At 37.1% G+C, this 20,539-nt stretch overlaps 3 protein-coding genes across 6 annotated transcripts; 2 read left to right on the forward strand and 1 right to left on the reverse strand.

The window, feature by feature from the left end:
* Positions 1-472: 472 nt before the first annotated feature.
* Positions 473-3,742, forward strand: LOC149034108 (QRFP-like peptide receptor). The gene has a single exon (XM_089193981.1). The coding sequence runs from the start codon at positions 1,601-1,603 to the stop codon at positions 2,708-2,710; it is 1,110 nt and encodes a 369-aa protein (XP_089050107.1). The 5' UTR covers positions 473-1,600; the 3' UTR covers positions 2,711-3,742.
* LOC113676793 (lupus La protein) lies at positions 3,547-14,115 on the reverse strand. The gene is made up of 14 exons (XM_027193505.2): positions 13,852-14,115; positions 13,279-13,348; positions 12,420-12,460; positions 12,263-12,328; positions 11,346-11,447; positions 10,817-10,879; positions 10,096-10,241; positions 8,894-8,962; positions 8,635-8,695; positions 7,876-7,953; positions 7,134-7,193; positions 6,513-6,630; positions 6,040-6,105; positions 3,547-5,392 (listed from the first exon to the last, which is right to left on the reverse strand). The coding sequence occupies exons 1-14, from the start codon at positions 13,927-13,929 to the stop codon at positions 5,214-5,216; spliced, it is 1,197 nt and encodes a 398-aa protein (XP_027049306.2). The 5' UTR covers positions 13,930-14,115; the 3' UTR covers positions 3,547-5,213.
* A 1,968-nt stretch (positions 14,116-16,083) lies between these two features.
* Positions 16,084-20,350, forward strand: LOC149034109 (uncharacterized). Of its 4 annotated transcripts, none has more exons than XM_089193984.1 (3): positions 16,096-16,245; positions 16,993-17,072; positions 19,452-20,350. In XM_089193984.1, exon 3 carries the CDS (start codon positions 19,481-19,483, stop codon positions 20,330-20,332), a length of 852 nt encoding a protein of 283 aa, XP_089050110.1. In that variant the 5' UTR covers positions 16,096-16,245; positions 16,993-17,072; positions 19,452-19,480; the 3' UTR covers positions 20,333-20,350. The 4 variants fall into 4 exon arrangements, with proteins under 4 accessions (XP_089050108.1, XP_089050110.1, XP_089050109.1 ...); XM_089193983.1 differs by lacking the exon at positions 16,993-17,072 and adding an exon at positions 18,146-18,358 and having other exon boundaries at positions 16,107-16,245; XM_089193982.1 differs by lacking the exon at positions 16,993-17,072 and having other exon boundaries at positions 16,084-16,245.
* The last annotated feature ends 189 nt before the right edge of the window (positions 20,351-20,539 follow it).

Here is a 20,539-nt window from a genome sequence, read left to right on the forward strand (position 1 = left end):
TTCACGAAACTTGGTCGGAATTCGTCTTTTCTATCCAAATTACTTTTTGGTCTGTTCTTACTTTGGAGGAGTTTTTGTTCCTTGCAAATTAGAGCCAGTAAGTAATCATAACGGCCGATCAGAAGAAAGGAAAATACATTGAAGAGCCAATCAGGGCTCAAAGTAAAAGCAGGCAAACTACCTAAAGCGCGGGAAAACGCGGGCGACCAAGCGGTAATTGGTTTAGGCTGTGTATCTGATTGGTTGAGAGGGTGGTGCGAGTTTCTTGGACCAATCACAGAGCAAAGTGAAGCAAGACCAATGCAATCACGGATTACTTTTGAAACTTACTTGAAAATTTCTCAATTTTAGTGTGAAGGTTTTATGTTGATTTTGGCCAATTAATTACATTTGCAAAATGATCCAAAATTTCGAGACGCCCTTCGTTCTGATTTCACCGCATTTTTTTGATTTGTGAAGGAATCGAACGACGGGTAATTTCCGTATATTTATTTATTTATTTTTTTCATATAAGAATAACCTTATCTTGGTCAATAAAACATCCAGAAAGTTTTGGTCCAAAGACACAGGCCCAAAACTGAGACAACAAATAACTTAATAAGGCACAAATTAATTACGCACAAATTAGTAGCGCACAATGGCGCAAGGCGCTACCAAAAGTCTTTATCACTCTTATCCTAACTTCACCCGGTAAGCTTTATCTTTGATCCGTAAATATTGAAAACCTTGTAAGGGAAAAAAGTTTTTCGAACTGGGGCTAAGAACACGCACACAAAAGGCCTTCGTCATTTCAGTTTAAGATAAATTCGTATTATCATCAAATGCACAGATAAAACTATATGATAAATGAGTTTCTCTTACCCTGAAGTTAGCAGTTAATTCTATGTAGATTGAACATCTTATGATTTCTTTGTGGCACCGAAGACAAGGGTTCATCTTTTCGAAATTTCTTATTTTACCTAATAATATTTGTTTTTTAAGTCTGCCAAACAGCTGAAAAAAGAAATGATCTGAACGTTTTAGCGCTAAAAAGTAAACAGAAATCTTCTCAATTAACGGTTAGTGAAAGTAATGATTTTTATAAAAACGTTTCAAGAATTTCTCTGGCTTATTTTTTTGTCTGAGTTCAAATTAAACGTAGAAGACGCAGTACCCAGGATTTTAACCTAAACAAAACACCGCGTACCAGCTTGCCATGATAGAACCAAATTCCTCTTAACTCGTAATCAAATTACTTATGTGACTTTATCATGAAATTAAAACAGTTGGTGACAATATTTGGCAATTAAACCGAGGCTGAGCTTAATTACTTTCATTCATTCCTCCTTTATCACAGCAAACTTGAAGATAAAAACTCCTCGCCAAGTAATAACTATTACAAAAGACGGATGGCGCTTTTGTATTAGTCACGTGCACTGTCGGAGGCTGTTATCACTAAAACCTAAAAGATTTGTTCGCGAACAGGGACATTGCTATTGGTTTAAAAGATTAAACAAGAAGGGAACTTAGCTTTTTAATTAATTATTATTTAAATGTGGAGTAGTTTACACTTAAAGCTAAAATAACATTTTATCGCAAACTGCGCAACAACTCGGCTAAAATGAATGACACGCTAGAATTTGCAACCTCCATCCCGAACAATCAAAATTTCTCATCTGCTGAAGTCGAATATCTAGACTTGTCTACGTTCTGGTTTAGTTCTTTTATTGTGTTTTACTGTCTCTTTAGTTTTGGGACTATCCTTGATATTTTCGTGATTTACGTTATGCTACGAAGTGGACAATTGCGGAAAAACGTTTCCAGTTTTTTAATCTTTCATTTGTCTTTGACTCATTTTTTGTTTCATCTTGTGTTCGCTATGAATTTTACTCGAAGTTTTTCTAGAAGAGATCCGGTAATGTGCAAAGTTTCTATCTTCATTGAACACGCGTGCCCGGCAGCTATTTTCAGCACCTTGGTCGCCATTGCTTGGGAGAGACAAAAAAACATCCTACAGCCTTTTAAAAGTCTGATTTCCACGCCTCTGAAGTCGTACGTACTGATGGTTACAGCTATTTGGGCATACGCTGTGTCGTCTTCAATTTCGTTTGCTCCAAGTGTAACTGTCCGCCCCATCGAATTCTGTCAGAAAGTCAACAGAACTCAGAAGTGCGAGGAATATATTTTATGCGACAGACCGAGCGGCACTTGGCAAGTTTTGCTATCGCAAACAGTGTACACTATTGTGGCGTTTTTTATTCCTCTCATCTACATGATAGTTGCATATACAAGAGTTGCAGTTCGCTTGTGGAAAAGAAGCAAAAATGGAGCCATTCATAGCGCTGTGGCAAAACACAAATCAAAATCGATACGTTTGTTGGTTTTCGCTGTTCTTGGATTTGTCCTTTGCTGGGGACCAAGTATTTTATTCAACTTTTTGGATGAATATCGTGTTCTAGAGGGATTGGAGCTAGAACGAAAACTTCTCTCGCAGCTTTGGCTGACATTTATAGCTCCTGCATCAAGCTCCTGGGTAAATACCGCAGTGTATGCATTGTTTTGCCCAGAGTTTAGGAAAAACAGCGTCAAATTTGCCTGTTGTTGTTGCTGCTGCTACTTTCGTTCGCGTCGCATTGTTTCAAGTAAACATCGCGTGAGTCCTGATGAAATACGTATGACGAGAACTAGGCAAACATCGATCGGACAAAGACAAAATGCTCTCCAAAGATAAACTATTCCACTCCTGCATGGAAAAGCCTTTCAAAAAACAAAATGTTTTCATCTCGACTTGAGGCATCATCATAATCCATTTATTTGCCTTTTTTTTAACATAAACGATAAAAAGATTTACAACATCATAATTATAAGGAGAGGAAGCCTCAAAAAAACTGCCAGGCTTTGGGAGAGGTCTCTCACTTTCAGCAATATATTTAAAAGCGTTCGGCTAACGATTGCGAATAAGAGGGTTAAACCCTTAAACTCCCAAGATCTCATTAGTAATTCTCCTTACTGTCTGCCAAACGATTCTCATTATGTTAATTTGGAGAATTTGGTGTCGGATCACATAAATTGTATGGCAGACAGTAAGGAGAATTACTCATGAAATCTTGGGAGTTAAAGAGTTAAGACTCTCGACTAAAACTTTATTTGGGCAAACCCCTTGAAAATTATCGTATCTGTATTTCAGGTCGTTTCATTACTTCTTGTCCAAAAATAGAATTTATTAAATTACTTCTTGTCCAAAAATAGAATTTATTAAATGAAACGTAACCGTAACGTAACCTTCTTGCGATTTCAATACATTACCTGGTAAGCAAGTCAGGAGAATAAAATAGTAGATCAGAAAGATGGGTTCATATTGACACGGTACCAATTTTTGCTATATCATTAAACAAGGAAAGAAAAATAATTCATTCGTCGGAGAGCCAACGCGCCGTGTGAAATAATTGAGAAATTGCGCTACATCTCGGACTCTGGGCAAGCCTTCCCTTCGTTGGTGAAGATTGCATTATGCTAAAAAAAAGGCCGTATTTTCATATCAATGACATGATCGATGTACAGTGATAATTAGGTCAAAGTCGTTTATTACATCCATGGGAGGCTAGCCACAATATGAAAACTGATTAAGTAACTTACTAAGACTAATTTTTCTAAGTTTCAGTCCAAAATAATTATTGATGCCTTTTTTCGTTATTTCAAGACATTACTAAGTAGAAAAAAAAAGTAAGGAATGATTAAATAAAAGTAAAATATAAAAAAGTCAAAATTGTGGTGGAATAAGATTTCTTTCAGTCAAAAGTGATCAGTACACTCAACACCATTTCCCGAGTCTTCAGCTTCGCTTTTTCGAGTGGGCATCGGTTAAATAATACGGCAACTGTGATTTCTAAGAAAATAGGGATTTTAAGAAACTACGACGGCGACGCCGTGGACAACTCAAAAAAAAAAAAAAAAAACTAAAACAAAACAACTAAACAAATTCTCCTTGCCAGCACATTAGGAACAGTATGGAGGATATACATACTGATGTTAGGGTGTACGGGGTTAAAAACAAACTTAAGTTTTGCTTACGAATCTCGCGATACTCTGAAGTCATTTAGTTTGTTTCTCACTGTCAAAATTATCTCGAAACTGAACATGGAACACAGCGTTTAATTAGAAATAGAAGTTTAAAAACTTAGCTGTCGTCGTTCACGTTCTCCGAAAAAAGCCGCAAAGCTTGGTCATTTCACGTTGTTGTTGGCAGTGGACGCAAAGTAATTTACAAAGATTTATAACGCACGTGCACAGCTATTGTTCTGCTCAGTAAACCTTTCGTTTGGTGACGCTATCGTTGCCGTCGTAGTTTTCTTAAATTCCCTAGTGCTACTAATACCGCAGTTTTCAGTCGAGTGTCGAAAGCAACCCGGGATTGTTTTGGTTTTACTTGATAACAATGTTCTGTGATTGGTCCAGAAAACCTCCACCACTCGCTCAACCAATCAGATGCAAAACTGAAACCAATCATTACTTGATCGCCCGCGTTTTCCCGCCCTATAGATAGTTTGTTTTTTTTAACTTTAAGTTCTCATTGGCTCTTAAATATATTCTCTGTATCCACAACCTTTTCTACGAAATTTTGGTTTTGTTTCACGACACTCAATCAAAAAGCACTGTATTATCATCAACGTGAAACTGAACAAGTTAGAAATCATTTCTAATCAAGTGAAAGAGAAGGTGAACAAATTTCAAGAAAATCGTTTGTTTTCCCCCTGCTTCACCAATGCAACTTCATTGCTTTTCAACCCTTCCGTAGAAAGTATTCTCTTATACAAAGGGAACCTCCTTCTACTCCATTTAGGAGGACCCCCAAAAAACCAGTACCACTAATTTTGCAAAACAATTTAACTACTGGTCTAGTTTCCAGCCTCTGGCCAGCGCCACAGTTACAAAGGCTTGGGAAGAAAGCAATTTTTCTAAGCACATGATTGGTAAGATAATAAAATAATCAAACTAACAAAAACTAAATATGGGGTTTGGTTTCCACGCGACCTGAAAAAGAAAGCTTTGAAACAGCGCCTCCCGTTCCTTAGTAATCGACCTATAGGATAACGGCTCTAAGAAAGAGCTAGTATAATAAGTTAGTTTAAAACTAAAACATCTTGTTCTTGAGATGTAAAAAATGCACCAAAACTAGAGCAATAAAAACTTAAGCCGGTTGTGCATGCGTAGTGCATACGACGAGTCCCTTGAGATCAATCATCGTCTGTCTTCGTTTTCTTAGCGGAAGGTTCCCCTTCATCAAATCTCGTGTGAGTCGCTGTCGATTTTTCGTCGTTTCCATCGTTTCGTTTTCCTTCCAGCCTGTCGGAAGTGCGTCTTTTTCTTTGAGGCCGACCACCTCGACCGCCTTGTCCTCCTTTAAATTTCCTTCCTAAACAAAAAAAAAAAAGAAAAATTACAGTTCCCAGTAACAAATACAAAAGTATCTACTTCGAGAAACCCTTAAACCCTTTACACCTCAAGATCAGTATGTATATTCTCCATAGTGTCCTCAATACATTCCCTGTGGTATCGACAAGGAGAACTTGTTTAATCAAGAGCTACTCGAATGTGTGGTCATTGTCTGTATTCTCATAACCTCGATGTTTGTTCAATACTGACAATGTAGAGAGAAATGAAAGGAATTACTTATCAACCCTTTATTCCTTACTCCTTAAGAATAAAGGGTTGACCACTTACACCTCAACATAAGTGGGTTTATTCTCCTTACTGCTCTCTACAAATTCTCTTTGTTGGTAACAAGGTGAATTTGTTTAACAATGAAGTGCTCCTAGAGTTGAAGACCATTGCCTTTATGTTTGATTCAGGGGTGATATTGTAAGAAGGAAACAAATGCTAGTCACTCCTGAGGAAATACAGGGTTAATTTCTCTGTAGAAGAAATGACAAGCCAAAGGAAAGAATCCGCGTCTTTTTAAAGGACACAGAGAATAAAAAGGTATTGTCTCTGAGGCACAGAATACTTGTATCTTTATTTTCGAGAACATTAACAACAAGACGCGCGCATGTCAAAGATTACCTTTCTTTTGCTTGGCTTTTTCTCTGTCTTCTTTTGTTTTTAACCAATAATTCTTTTCCTCCTCACCTTCAAAAGAAAGTAAATACAAAGATGTACTTGAGTAAGGAATTTATCTGCAAATTTAGGGTAGGAGAGAGAAGGATAAAATAAGTAAATTACGTATTTAGCCACCGTAAAAAGTTTTAAAAACTAACGTTTCGAGCGTTAGCCCTTCGTCAGAGCTATGGGCTAACGCTCGAAACTCTTTACGTTGGCTAATTTCCGTTTTCAACCCAGTTGTAAACACTTAATTATTTGTTCTACTCTCCCACTGACGCAGCACCACAGTTTCTTTAGAAACTTACCCCCTTTATTAAAGAGGGTTTAACCGCGTTGCCAGCGCCTTTTGGTGAGCTCTACCGGTAGAGCTCCAAATATTTGTGAAAGGTCGAGAGTTTGAGCTCCAGCTTTCGATCAAATAAACAGAATCACACCTTCTAGGACCCGAAGAGTTGTTTCCACATCCCTGATGAGTATTTTACCGTCGTTTGCTTCCTTTAGAGCGTCAATGGCTCGCTGGGCTCCTCCCTCTTTAGAGAAACGAATGAAACCCTGCAACAGAGAACTGCACTTTCAACATAATTCGGTTAAAAATACTCCAAGCTTTGCGCGAATTTCCTCTTGACAGACTCAAAGTCATACGTGAAATTTTAGCCTGAGCAGACTTATCGGCCGTCTATGGTTAGCTCAAATTTGACAACTTCTTCGATTGAGCAAATTAAACGTAGATTCAGATCAGAAGGTTTATTACTTATGGTTATTTTCAGGAATCACTCTCTGACAATTTTGGGGCCATTTGATCATTTGTGACAGTAGGCGATGATCCTACTACGCATGAGCACAATATTCGATTATTTTTGGGCAATACATCGCAGATCACGTGTCGTGTTGTCGACCGATAAAAAGTAAGAGAAAAGTATGGGGTGATGTTTTGTCTACAACGTGTGTATCTTTGTGTTCTTCTCTTATCACACCGCTCTTAACCAGGCTCTCCACAACAACGAGTCTTGGAGGCAAGAAACCTTTGTACAGAAGGATACTCTAGTTGCACAAACCTCTGTTTCTCCTCTGGTGAAGTCCACCCAAGCGATATCTTCATGCTCACCGAACAGACTCTGTAATGCAAAAAGAACCGTAGTGAGTTTATGATTTTAACACATTTCTATAGACCTTATTCAACAATGGCTGAATTTTTCATCTCCTCTGTTTCCTCTGTTTTCATGGCTGGCATGTTAATCAGCCTTCATAGCCTCAATGCCACGTTTCAACTTTTGAGGGTTAGCTTGAAACGAGGAAACGAGGACACATCAACTTGAAGTAAGAAGAAGAAACTGCATCATTTTTTCCCGCCAAGTTTAAGAACAACATGTATCTGGGAGAATCTGTGCATTTTTCGGTTTCCACACTGCAAAACACCGATTGTATAGTGTTCGTGCCCTTCACAGTTTTTTATTTCTCGCCATTAGGTATTCAGCTTTAATCAAAAGAGAAGAAAAAAAGATCTTCAAGAATTCACTTGCCTTGTCCCTAAACATTATCACGTCACCTTAGTTTGAATCATTATCCTTGGCATTGTAAGAGAAGCGGGGAGAACACTGAGAAGCTACTAGAAACTAGTTCCTCGCCACTTAATTCACCCATAGACGGAGGGGAGGGTGAGGGTACATGTAGCTTTCCTACGTTTGACGATGGTTTTCAATAAATCTCTTCGCGATGTCTGACCTCAATCGTAAAATAATAACAATAATAACAATAATAACAATAATCACGAATAAATTAATTTCAAAACCCCTCTACCTTCAGGTCTTCACGAGATGTCTGTTCGCCTACATTTTTGAAATGTAGCACACAGCCATTGTCATATTTCAAGGCCTCCTAAAAACATGTCAAATTTTAATTATAATTATTTAATTATTAATTGGTAATACGGTACCATATTCTAGTTTAAAGGGATCTCTGAGGTATCGGATCGCAAAAATCGAAGGCGTGGGAAGCTTTAGTTGTTTTCCTACGCTAGTGACAATTGAATAGAATCGTCTCAATTTTTCATTCCAGGAGCGACCTCAAAATTTACCATCTTTCTTGATATACTGTAATAGAATTCCGTTGGTATACAGTCCATGGAAATTAATTTTTAAAAAAAGAAAGTTACAATTGCTAAAATTAAAAAGTAATAAAGGCTTTAAATACGACATCTACGAGAAAATAGCGAGAAACCTCTCGAGCGATCTTCAGCCGAAGAGAGAATCGAGTCACTACTTTTAAAAGTACTTTTGCTGATCATATAAAAAAAATTATACACAGTAAAGATGCGCAAAGAAATTTGACGGGCCATAAACTCCCCGATCTAGTCATCAATTCTCCCTTATAGCTACTTTACGTTTTTAGTCAACCAGTTTAGAGAATTTGATGATCCATCTAAACAAAATCCTCGCGCTGGTAGATGGGTATTTTCTCATCAACTGTTTGAAAGATGATGTAATTTCTCTTGTGAGGAGAAGCTAGACGTTGATAACGGATGACATTTAAAGATTTAATGAGAATTCTATCTTATACCTCTTTTTCCTCTGCATCTTCTTTGCTTTCTTCTTTCGTTTCTTTTGCATTGTCATTTTTTCTTGAAAAATAAAAAGAGAAAACAAAGGAACTGGATAATTTCGTAAAATTTCGCCATTAGAGAATCAATGAAGATCAGTTCAATAGATAGCCTGACTCTGCAAGCGATGAAAAGTTCATTTATCTCAGAACAAATACCACGATGAACAACAACTCATAATTTCCTATGACAAAGCACATTTTACAAGAACACACTTACTCGGCCTTTCTCTTGTTCTCCTCTTTCTTGTGAGGATTTTCTCTTTCTTTCTTCTTGTAATAATCACCCCTATTGCAGAAATACTTCACGTTTAGATAACGATAAGGCGCACCTTAAGCGTACATTATTTATAACTGGAGCCGATTGTCAAGTGCTTTGTAAATCACTATTAATCTGGGTTCAAGGATGACATCTGAATCCGTCGCTGGTCGAACCTTGAACCTTAAAAGCTCCGAGAGTTGAGGATCGATTTTCGAGTCGAGACTCCCGATTGCAAGGCTATCCTTCTGTGGAAAAGCCACTCTGGGATAATGATTTGATATGTCATCAGAATTTCAGTCTCAGAAAAAAAAAATAATAAAAGCCCATGTGCAAATAATGAGACAACCAAACGAAACTTGACAAAACTCTAAAAAAACATTTTTCTTTGCTATGCCTGCTTTGCTGGTGTTAAAATACATTCAAACAAACAAGCTAAAAAACAAAACAAAAACACAAAATCAAAAACAAAAAAATTATGTTAAAGGTATAACAAGGTCGTTTTCATTAACCCACTGCGAAAGAAATCACAGAAAAAATATTCCTCGCACTCATCCAATTTGATTGCCATCAAGATAAATGATTCAAAAACTCCATTCAAACCACAGGCGGCCCAAGCTCCAGCTGTGAGATGATCATCTTGCGCAATAACAGTCATGGCGGAATTATAAGAGTTTGTATGGGAATATTTACGACCGCTCTAAGGAATAAAAAAATACGTCAAATTCTCAATAAAAATACTTCACCTTACTTCCACAGTGTATCACTTGTTATCTGACCGCTTACTTTGATGAACAGAGCCCATTTGAGCGAGTTGTTCATTTCGAGGTTTTCAACGTACATAAGAAAAGCTTTTCTTATGTACGTTGAAAACCTCGAAATGAACAACTCGCTCAAATGGGCTCTGTTCATCAAAGTAAGCGGTCAGATAACAAGCAATACGCTGTGGAAGTAAGGTGAAGTATTTTTTTTTTGAGAATTTGACGTATTTTTTTATTCCTTAGAGCGGTCGTAAATATTCCCATACAAACTCTTATAATTCCGCCATGACTGTTATTGCGCAAGATGATCATCTCACAGCTGGAGCTTGGGCCGCCTGTGTTCAAACACAGTTTCCTTGGATTTTCTTCATTGTGAAATCCTGCATAGCCCTAGTTACTTACTTCATCATTTTGATCAGTTCCTCGTCATTGTACTTCACTGACTCCAGAGACGTGAAGGCTTTTGCTTCATCAACAGTCGCAAATTCTACAAACACAGATCCTTTGAACGCACGTTCCAAGTCTTTTCGCATGATGATGTAAATAACCTAACGAACGAAAAAAAAATTGAAACACACGAACAGTTGTACAATCATGTAACTAAAGAACTAGCTATCAATCCCCTGGCTTTTCAAAAAGTAACAATTTTGTTTCCACTTACCGTTGCGTCAAACGCAATAATCACTTGATTTAACGCCGGGGCGTTTAACCAAGGACAGCGATTATTTCATAACAACTTATTGGCAAAAATTACGGTAAATAATTTTTTACACAGAAACTTATTATAGGTTTCAGTGTTGCGCTTTTTTTTAAACAAACTTCCAAGGATACTGTTGATTATCAAATTGTTCCATGCTTCATATGATATTTAACAAAATACATTCCATATTACTGTGCATCTGTTCACCCATAGATCATAGATGATATCAAAATGTTGGAAGGTTAAAAAAATAGAGCAACTGGTGGCATTACAACCTCAATCAATCAACGCAAAAAGCTGTTGAAAACGGTGCCTTAAAAAAAATTAATAGTATCCTGGCGTGGCACTTAAAAAGCTGTATGTTTTCCCTGAAAAATTCTTGACACAAATGCATACAAATTAGTAAAAGTCCCAGCTTCTTACCTTTCCATAACTAGCAAAGAATTCCTCCAGTTGATCAAGACTGGAATCTTTGGGGAACCCTTTCTGTGTGGAGATCACAGTGGTGTCAGTATTAAAGTGAGCTGTACATGCATATGGGGAAAAAAACTTTCCTGGATTTGATATTTCCTTAATGACAACTTGTTCAATGCAAGCTTGCTAAAAAGCTTTGTAAAAACTTCCAAAATCAGCCAATAACCCAGAAAATTTATATGACATCAGCATACCATTTTTTCAATTCCAGTTACTAAAGTTTGTGAGCATACAATAAAAAAATAAAAAGAACTACAACAAGAGCTTGACATTTGACCAACAACTTTGCTACATGTAAACATCATGGGTCCATGAAAAAAATCATGAGTTAATTACTGAGTTCCAGACATTTGATTCGCAGCAATGTTGGAATTGTTTGTTGCACTTGTGCCTCATCATTAGTTTACAGTGTAAGCATTGCCCCAGTTTGAGTAGATGCGCTGTATTTCTATTGATATGAATTAACAATTAGACATACACAATAGACTGTTTTGCTCTTTGCAGTTTGTCTTGCTTCAACAGTGTTCTCTGGGAGAGGTTTGGACGAGACTCGTCTTATTTTCTTGTTATCCTCAGTAATCTATAACAATGAAAACAGAGGAAAAAACTTCAGTTCTATCTTCATAAGTTTATCAGGTACTTCAAGAAAATAAGGGCTCAAGGACTGGGCCATTTTCATTACATTAGCCCTTCCACTCCCAAGATCTGATCTTTAATTCTCTCCTCTAGCTGCTACACATTTCCTTGTAAATTAGTTACAAGAATTTGGTGTTAGATCAAGATGACAACTTCTACCTGATAAGTTTGAGTATTCTCATTACCTGTTTGCTGGATAATGTATGGATATTATTGGGAGAAGTTGCATATTGATCACTGGTGGGAGTTAAAGGGTTAAAAATTCTAACATGGCCCTGAGGCAAGGGGGAATAAAACAAAAGAAATTAATTTATCATTCCTTAACCTCAAAGTGATCTCTTTCGTTTCATTCCCCCAAGCCTCAGAGCCCAGTTTGAATTTCAATATATTGAAAAAAATTTCTAGAGATGCTATGACAGGTTCATCCTTCAAACTGCTGGGATTAGGAAAGTCAAAAGTGTCCCATGTGCAGTAAGAAAGATGGTAACTTTTGAATACAGGGAGGTAGTTCCTAAAGAAACTGTGGTGCTGCATTGGTGGAAGTGTTAAATGATAATTTGATTTTGTTAACTGAGTTGTTAATGTAAATAGGCCACCTTAGAAAGTTCTGCCATTGATTTCAAGCATTAGCCGTTCATCATAGCAAAACTGGTAATTGGTAAGATTTGAGCTTGTTTTTTAAAGAAAAAAGGGATGTTGACTATTTGCCATGAGTGGCTGACCAAGAAATAAGAAGATTGACACATTAAGTGTTTGTACCTCGACAAGTCCTGCATCTGATTTTCTCAAAGCGTTTGCAATCACATCTGTATCTGCTGATAATGCCTGAAGATAAAGTCAAAGGCTGTTTATGGAGCAACTTATATAGAATAAAATAAATTAAGCACATCTTAAATTTTTAATATCAAATTTTTACCTTGAGTCTGTTAAACGTTGCAAGACACTCCAATGTTATCCCTAGGCTTTTGTCAAGAAATAAATCAATAAACGTAACTTTATTGTGAAGTCCTAGGGGTATTAGATGTTGCTTTTTTTAATACTTTGACCAGGGTGATAATAAAGAAAGGAAAAACTTCCCTGACCTTTTAACTTTCTTGATCTAATCCTCATTTCTCCCTAATAACTGCTGTATATTTCCTTTTAAAGCAGTTTAGAGAGTTTGGCATTAGATCCCAGGGACACAACCTCACCTAAATGCTCATCCCCACTTATGATCTGTTTGCTATATATTGTAAAGATTTTGCAAGGAAGGGTCAAATGTTCCAAATTGCATTTGAGAGTTTAACAGTTCGTTCTGCAAGTGGTAATCATATGCAATTGTGCTACTGCCAAATAATAACCTTTATTTTAAAAAAATTAAACTGTATAAGCATTCTTTACAGTCCCATTATGCATCCTGATCATGAGGGTTTTGGAGTGAAGTACTAAAAATGGAATATTTCTTCAAAAGAAATGCCTTCATATGAAACACTTGAGAAGTGAGAGGGACACTCAACAAACCCTTGCTACTCTTCACTATGTGAAAAAGAATACTCTTTGCTATGTCTTGATATGCTTTAAACTTCCCGGGAGCTTCACAACTCGATGAATTGTTACTAAATTGTAAATTGCTATTTGGTAGTGGGATTTTAACCCTGTAAATGTTTGTACCAACACTGATTAATAATCATGGACATTGAAGAGTTATCAGTGGTCTAAGATTTTAACATAGAGCATTCTTAAGCTACAAGGTCAATCCGATTTAAGCATTTGACAGCTCTCAAATTACAGGATACATCCATCATCTTCTTCAGCTTTTTGTCTCAGAAACCTATCCTTGGGAAGATTTTTATCTCCAAAGTAAAACTGAAAAGAGAAAATTTGAAATTAAAGATCAGTTCTCACAAAAAAGGGTTAAAAAGGGAGATTTTAAGGAAATGCAGTATGATATGAACCACTGTGACAAAGCTTGCTTCCTTGTATATTAAATTGCACCACATAACGTAACGACTGTCTCAGGACCTCGAGATCATAATGACAAAACCGAGCGTAAGTGCAATACAAAAAAATATCAAAGTCTCCAGTAGGGGCACAAAACTCAGTTTTTTATTTTAACCATTTCAGTACTGTACATTCTACAAACTGAGCAGAGAGTACAGTTCGCTTATTGACCAGCTTGACCATACGGATTTAAGTTACCTATAAGTCGAACGTTCTGCTGAATGATTAACGATGCCTAAAGTACATTGGTAAAAAAGTATTTACTTAGCATAAAGATTCGTAGTAAAGTTCCAGTTTGACATTATATCAAGAACTAGGCTCATGTATTAATCATAAGCTCTGACTGTAGATAAAAATAGCAGCGTTACCTCCACTTGCTTGATGATCTTCTTTTCGAGGTCCGTAGGTGCTTCCTTGTTGCCATTTACGGCGTCGTTTTCTGCCATTTTTAGGGTATTTTTTGATACTTTACCGTTAAGAATTTGTCTTGAATAAACCTCAACTCAAATTAACCTGCTCAGGTTTTGTAACAAGGTAAAATTGAAGCTGCGAAACAGAAATAGTGATAAAAATTTGCAACACGTGCAGGATAGCTTTCCGATTTCACCACATTTTATCATACACGTTTGTGTGATCAACCGCTGACAAGTTTCCTTGTGATGCGTGACAAACTTTTGTTACATTTGCGTAACACAACTGCGTTACTCACATTTTCATGAAGTTTTTATGGAGATTTCCTCAAATAAGTGTGGCTAAGTATTTTCCTAAAAAAACATTCAAATATTTGACTCCCAATCCGAAATCGAATCCGAAATCGAGTGTGAAATTGAATGAAGATGAAACAACTTTGTAATAACGTAACGTTATTATAACGTAAGCAGAGACGAAAATCCTCAAAGAGTAAACGAAATGGACAGTCCGAATTTTGAAGATTTTCATGCTCAGTTAGATTAGGCGAACACAGCCAACACTCGTTTACTGATATTAGGTTTCGTGTTCAAAAACAAAATAGAACAAATCAGTAATTTAAAAATACAGCCAAACTGGCATAACTGTTAAAGTTCATATTAATCATGACGGTGTCAGAGCGACTGCGATCATGCTGAGGTCTATCACGGCGAGCTCATCATGGCGATCTCCGGTTATCGCAGTAAAGTAAGCCTCAGAAATTACATCGGCCGCGTGGCGTGGGGAAGTGGATGTAGCCTGCTAATCTGGGGTGGGGAACTTACTTACAGTCGGAATAAAACCCAATGAATGGGATACAACGGTATTAGATATAACAAGACTTGGCGTCAGGGATGAAAAATTCTAGAAAGGTATATATTGAGAAAAGCTGTTATAGTTTGTTTTAATTTAATTTGCCTAAATCTCCGCTGAATATCGTGCCTAGTTGTCCCGGAAATCTCTATCGAATGAAAAATTTCAACTTCATTCCCAGGGTCTTATCTCTTCCTCCTTCGAAGAGAGAGGACCCGGGGAACATCGTTGAAAAAATGAATTAAAATCGCAAAGCTCTGCTCTTTAATATCTGTTTGGTCATAAAGAATAATTGATAGCTTTTTAAGAATAGGAAGTCGTTAATGTCTGTAAATTATATTAGTCTAATGATTTTCTCCTTTGGATTTAAATTTGGTTGATATGTGTTTGCCCAAAAAATATATTTCCATGATGACAATAGAGGTAAATTATTAGTGCATATATAAAGCATTAATTACGCTTTTTCGGTTTTTTTTTTTTAATTTAAATCAAACTGCGATATCGCGCTCAATTGTGTAAACAAGTGTACTAAACAACCCCTAAATCAAAAGAGTATCACTTTTATAATAGTAAAGAATTTCCTAACAGATGGTTACACTAGACAGTTACAAAAATGATAAATTTGTGGGCCTCAAATTCATGCAAACAAATTGAAAATAAACGTTATTGTTCAACATGAATATATAGCGTTTAACTGAACCCTAACTGGCTGGAGGGCTTCAACCTGGGGCCTGGGGGAAAGGTCTACTCCCTTGTCAGCTGGCCATGGTCCCACCGCCTTCACTCAAATAAAAAGTCAAATGAATCTTTTAACTTATTGAAAACAGCTTAAAATTTTGTGAAATTATAGGTTGAGGTCACACTTATGTTATTTATTAGGAAGATCCGGCAGAGGGTTCAGCCTTTACGAAACACTATTACCGTTTCAGACGAAGGGCGAACGCTCGAAACGTCAGCTTCAAAAATTCTTGATGATGGCTAATTTAAATTATCAACTCAGGTGTTAAAACAAAATTAGGTATAATTGTTGCTCTTTAAAGAAGTAACCATGGTCATGTTTGCTTGAACAGAAACAAAAAAAAATACCTTTCTTTAGAAAGAGATTCCATGGTTATGTCCATACTAACAAATCTTATATTTTTATAACATGAACTTTGATCTTGTCGACCGTGGTTACACGTGAAACCCCAGTGATTGTTAAAAACCAGTGGGCTTTTCCGTGTTCTGATCACTCTCCAAATGCTCCCAAAATAGGTTACGTGCGAAATTTTTCTTGTGTATATTAGTTTGATTAGCATGAGAATAAAGGAAATATCGTTTTCATATCAAAGACGTAATATGCACTTACCCTCGTTTTCAAACAGAGGTCAGTCTCGGCATTACTCCAAAAGGAAGCGTATTACAACCCGCCGTACGTTAGCAAAGATCGATCACGTTTTAACTGCCTTGTGGAATCCTAAAATTCTTAGCTGAGAAACTCTTCTATTTCCTTCAACAGTAAGGTTGGTTGGTTAACCTTCTGTTTTTTAATATTATTATTATTTTATCTGATGGGGGCTCTAATTTGATTGACTCCTAATCGGACATACGCGGCAATATATAAATATAACAGGTGATTATTGTCAAAGATGAGTCTTTTCACTTAGCTTCGAAAATTCAAATTGCATGTTAAAGCGAACGATTATATACAATTCAAAATAGCTTTTCACGTTGCAAATCATTGTACAATATCGTTGTGCCACGTAAAGAGAGGGAGTTTGAAATCTGTACCTTTGTCAACTGTTTTGGAAGCGTTTATGTGACACAAAGCTTTCTCAGGACGGTTTATTCGTTTTTAGTTTCGCTGTTGTTTTTTTGTTATAGGGGTTTAAAAAAATTTTGTAACAGTTCCTCACTTTCTAACAATTACATTGGTGAAACATTGCCGCAAAATTTCTATCTAATTTCGAGAAAAAATTCTGCTGCTTGTTATGTAGCTGAAAGCTGTTTGAGGCAGTTTCAGGCTCATTGATCACGGGAAAATTCCGCAATGTTTTGAAACGATTCAAGCTTCGTTCGTCAGCGACGGTATCGCATGTAATTTTAAAAAATAGCTGAAACTTAAACATAGAACTTTGTTACATAATACTCCTGGAGCAACACAATTGATTCTTTATGTTGGTCGTGGTGGTGTTTCAGGAATTTCCATAAATTACGAACATCAAGCTTGCCAAATGCGTAACTTGAATATATTTTTTTCCAATTTTAAGTTATCTGCTCTCAAAGGAATGGAAAGAGGAACCAACAATATTTATCTAGGTATTTTTTGGACTCAGCTGAGACTGATGTGGTAAAAAATTTTGGTCTTTTTTTATCTTTTTTCTCACTTGAAGATTCTTTGGAATTGCGTGAGTTATGCGTCAGTAGGAATAGTAAAGAGTATATGTGGCTTGATAATCCAGGCATGATAATCCTAATTGGGCTATTAAATTCATTTATTACAACAGATCAGTGTTTTTACGTCATTCATCGTACTACTGAACTTGACAGCTAGGCTCAGCGCAAAAAATCGAAGTAAACGTTTAGGAAAACGTTCTGCATATTGGGGCACTTGACTTTTTCAAGAGTTTCAAACTTTGAAACTCCTGAAGGGGAATGGAATGTTGTATTCGAGATGAGCTTGTGAAGTTTGTAACAGTGGACATGATGCAATAGTGTAGATAATTGTCAGAAAGATTATTTTTAGGTATTATCACAAAGAACCACCAAACACCGTTGTTAAGGTTTAAGGTTTGGTATTTCAATTCATCCGTGATACCGAGGGTCCTGATCATGCTTAAACCAAGTTTATGAAAATACTTGTAAAACGAAGAAGGAAATTGAATGATTTAACGTATATAGTGTGACTTCCTGTAATCTTCAGCAAATCTATATTATAGTACTTTACATAGCTTTATTTTCAATTCATGTCACCTTTGTTAGCGCCGCTAGGATAGGATCATGAAATCTGACATTCAAGCGCATAACTTAAACTTTTCTATAAAAGCTTCTGCTTTTCTTCCTCTTTATTCTTTAGGCTTCGATTTTTCGTTGGTCGTTCCTACTCAAAAACTTGAGTTAATATACGAATTGTCAAAGGAATATGTTCCAATCTCAAGAAAAATATAGGTTTGAGTGGTTTCTTGTGCATATTGCAAAATACTAAATATTATTTATATTACGTGACGACGTTGAAGGGGTTGAGTTTGTAACCATGGACATTTCCTAATTACTTCTCAGTTGATTGACGATTACGTAGTTTTATGCAAGAGGTACTTGCAAAAATTTGATCACTTTTGTGTCGTGAGATCCATCACACGAAAGGAAAAGCCTCATTGCTAAAGTTATCTCACAAGTAATAGAAGTTAATCATCCAATTGAAAGGAGCAGTTGGAAGAAGGATTAATATATGAGCCGATGACAAAAACAACCGAAGCATAAGCCGGAACGCCACTCACACGTACATAGCCAAGTTCATCTTCCCTCGGGGAACGGAAAAAAGATGTTGGCTCGGAAAGTTTTGCCGGCTTTACGGTAGGCCCTTAAAATACCCGAGGGTTTACGTCATTCGCGAGGTCGAAAGACGATTTTAACAAGGTAAGGTTTCCTGTTCGAGCGCCACGATTACGTGCAAAGTATCTACCTTCCGTGATAAGTTGGACACGTTTTAGAGGTATAAATTTAGAGCTTTTGACTTAGAAAATTCAATTTAGTGCTTTTGAATGAACACTTTGCAGTGGCTTTCAATTCCACAAAAGTTGTGTTCAGCTACGTCAATCTCAAATTGAGTAAACAGTGCCGTTTGTCGTGTGTAAACCAAAGTAAGTTCTGTGTATAGTTTTAATTTCCTGCTTTCGTAGGTAGTTTTCATATATAGTTGGTTATCTCAATCATTTACACCTAACTTATATCCCATTCACACCAGCAAAATATGCTTAATTAAACCGGGTTTAACTGAATAGAAATGAGATCGAAGAACTGAATTCGCCATTGGATTCAATTAGTCGCTAACTTGTATTTTGAATGTCGACAAACATCGGTAAAGGAGTTCCTATAGAGAAAACTGACAATTTCAAGAAGTGTTTAACCAAACAGCTTTACATCATGATAAAGCTTTGCGCGTATGGGTTACAAGGCGCCGTTACTGTCTCAAATCAACCAAACCCCCTTTCAGCTTTTTTAATGACAAACGCTTCGTCGCAGCGCCACACATGTAATATTCAGCAACTAAACGTTAGTAGTTTGTCTGACGTTTCAATAAGTTAAAGATGAAGGCAATTTTTAAGCATTTGTTCCTTTATAAATTCTTACCCTTATGAAAGTTGTATACTAAATTTCAAGTGATTAGGCACCTTACTGGTTAGAGAGCTTTATGATTGATTGTCGTAAAACTAAAAACTACCAATCAGAAGGAAGGAAAACAGACGCCTTAAGAATCAATTAGAACTCAAAGTACAACTGAGCAAACTGCTAAAAGCGCGGGAAAACGTGGGCGACCAAGTGATGATTGGTTTTAGCAAGCGTCCATCTGATTGGTTGAGAGTGGCGCGAGTTTTTTTTAGACAAATTACAGTGCGAATAAAAACAAAACCAATGCAGTTTGATTATTTTCGACACTCGAATAGTGTTCGCAAGGAAAAACGCAAGTATCAATTGCACTAACGCTGTCTTTTTCTTTATTGTTATACAGGTCCTCACCTTTTAAGAGTACTAATCAAGATGGAATTTACGGAACATGAAGAGAACGTTTCACAGTTTTACTCTCGCGTTGTAGATAACAGTCATGATTGGAATGAGGGATTTCTGACATTTGGATTATGGAAGACGAAGTCTGGTGAACCCATACCACGGCCGAAATGCTACAGAGCAATGTATGATGAACTTTTGGAGGGCAGCGGGATACAGCCGCACCATGACGTGCTAGATGTTGCTTGTGGGCAGGGAGCAGGCATGCTGCGGGTCAAGTCCCAGTACGGCTGCAATACGCAAGGTCTGGATATCAGTGTTGCAAATGTGGAAATAGCAGAGCGTAGACTGCGTGACACCGGAGTCACTGTCACGCGAGGGAGCGGAACGAAGATGCCCTATGGCGAAAATTCCTTTGACTACGTCCTTTGCGTAGAAGGAGGGCCCCACATGAATAGCAGAGAAGATTTTTTTCGAGAGGCCTTCCGAGTTCTTAAGCCAGGAGGAAAATTATTGGTGGCTGATCTCGTTGTTCTGAAGGCACTTCAAGATTTACGATACCTACAGCAGCTCGTTCTAAAGGCAGCTGCAAAGGCTTGGATTATTCCAAACAGTAACATGTGCTATGGAATCGATGAGTACAAACAAAAGGTAAAGGACGTTGGCTTCAAAATGAGAAGATTTGAATTAATAGGCGACAGAGTGATACCAGGTTATTGTAATTTCAATCTTTCATTGTCAGTTATGCGAGAGCAGGCGAAAATCAGGGGTCCGTTTGTCGGTTACATGGGAGGTCCGATAATTGATATTATCCTTGAAAAGGCCTTTTCTCATGGATTGATCGAATATACTCTTGTAGTCGCTGAGAAAGAAATTAACGAGTAAAAGTTTGAAGACCACGGATTTAGAACTCTTTATTTGTTTTTGCGCACAGAACTCTACATGTAGTAGCCCACGGCGAGCGGAAATCGAACAATTATTTATATTTGGGTGTGGCTCCGCTCCAAAGGACTGGTAATCATTTACATGTATTATCTATGGAGAGAAGGGGGGGAGGTCAGAGGATTTTGGTGGTGTCGCGATAAATATCAC

This window comes from Pocillopora damicornis, chromosome 14, assembly GCF_964200805.1.
Source record: "Pocillopora damicornis chromosome 14, jaPocDami1.2, whole genome shotgun sequence".
In the NCBI taxonomy this organism is placed as follows: domain Eukaryota; kingdom Metazoa; phylum Cnidaria; class Anthozoa; order Scleractinia; family Pocilloporidae; genus Pocillopora; species Pocillopora damicornis.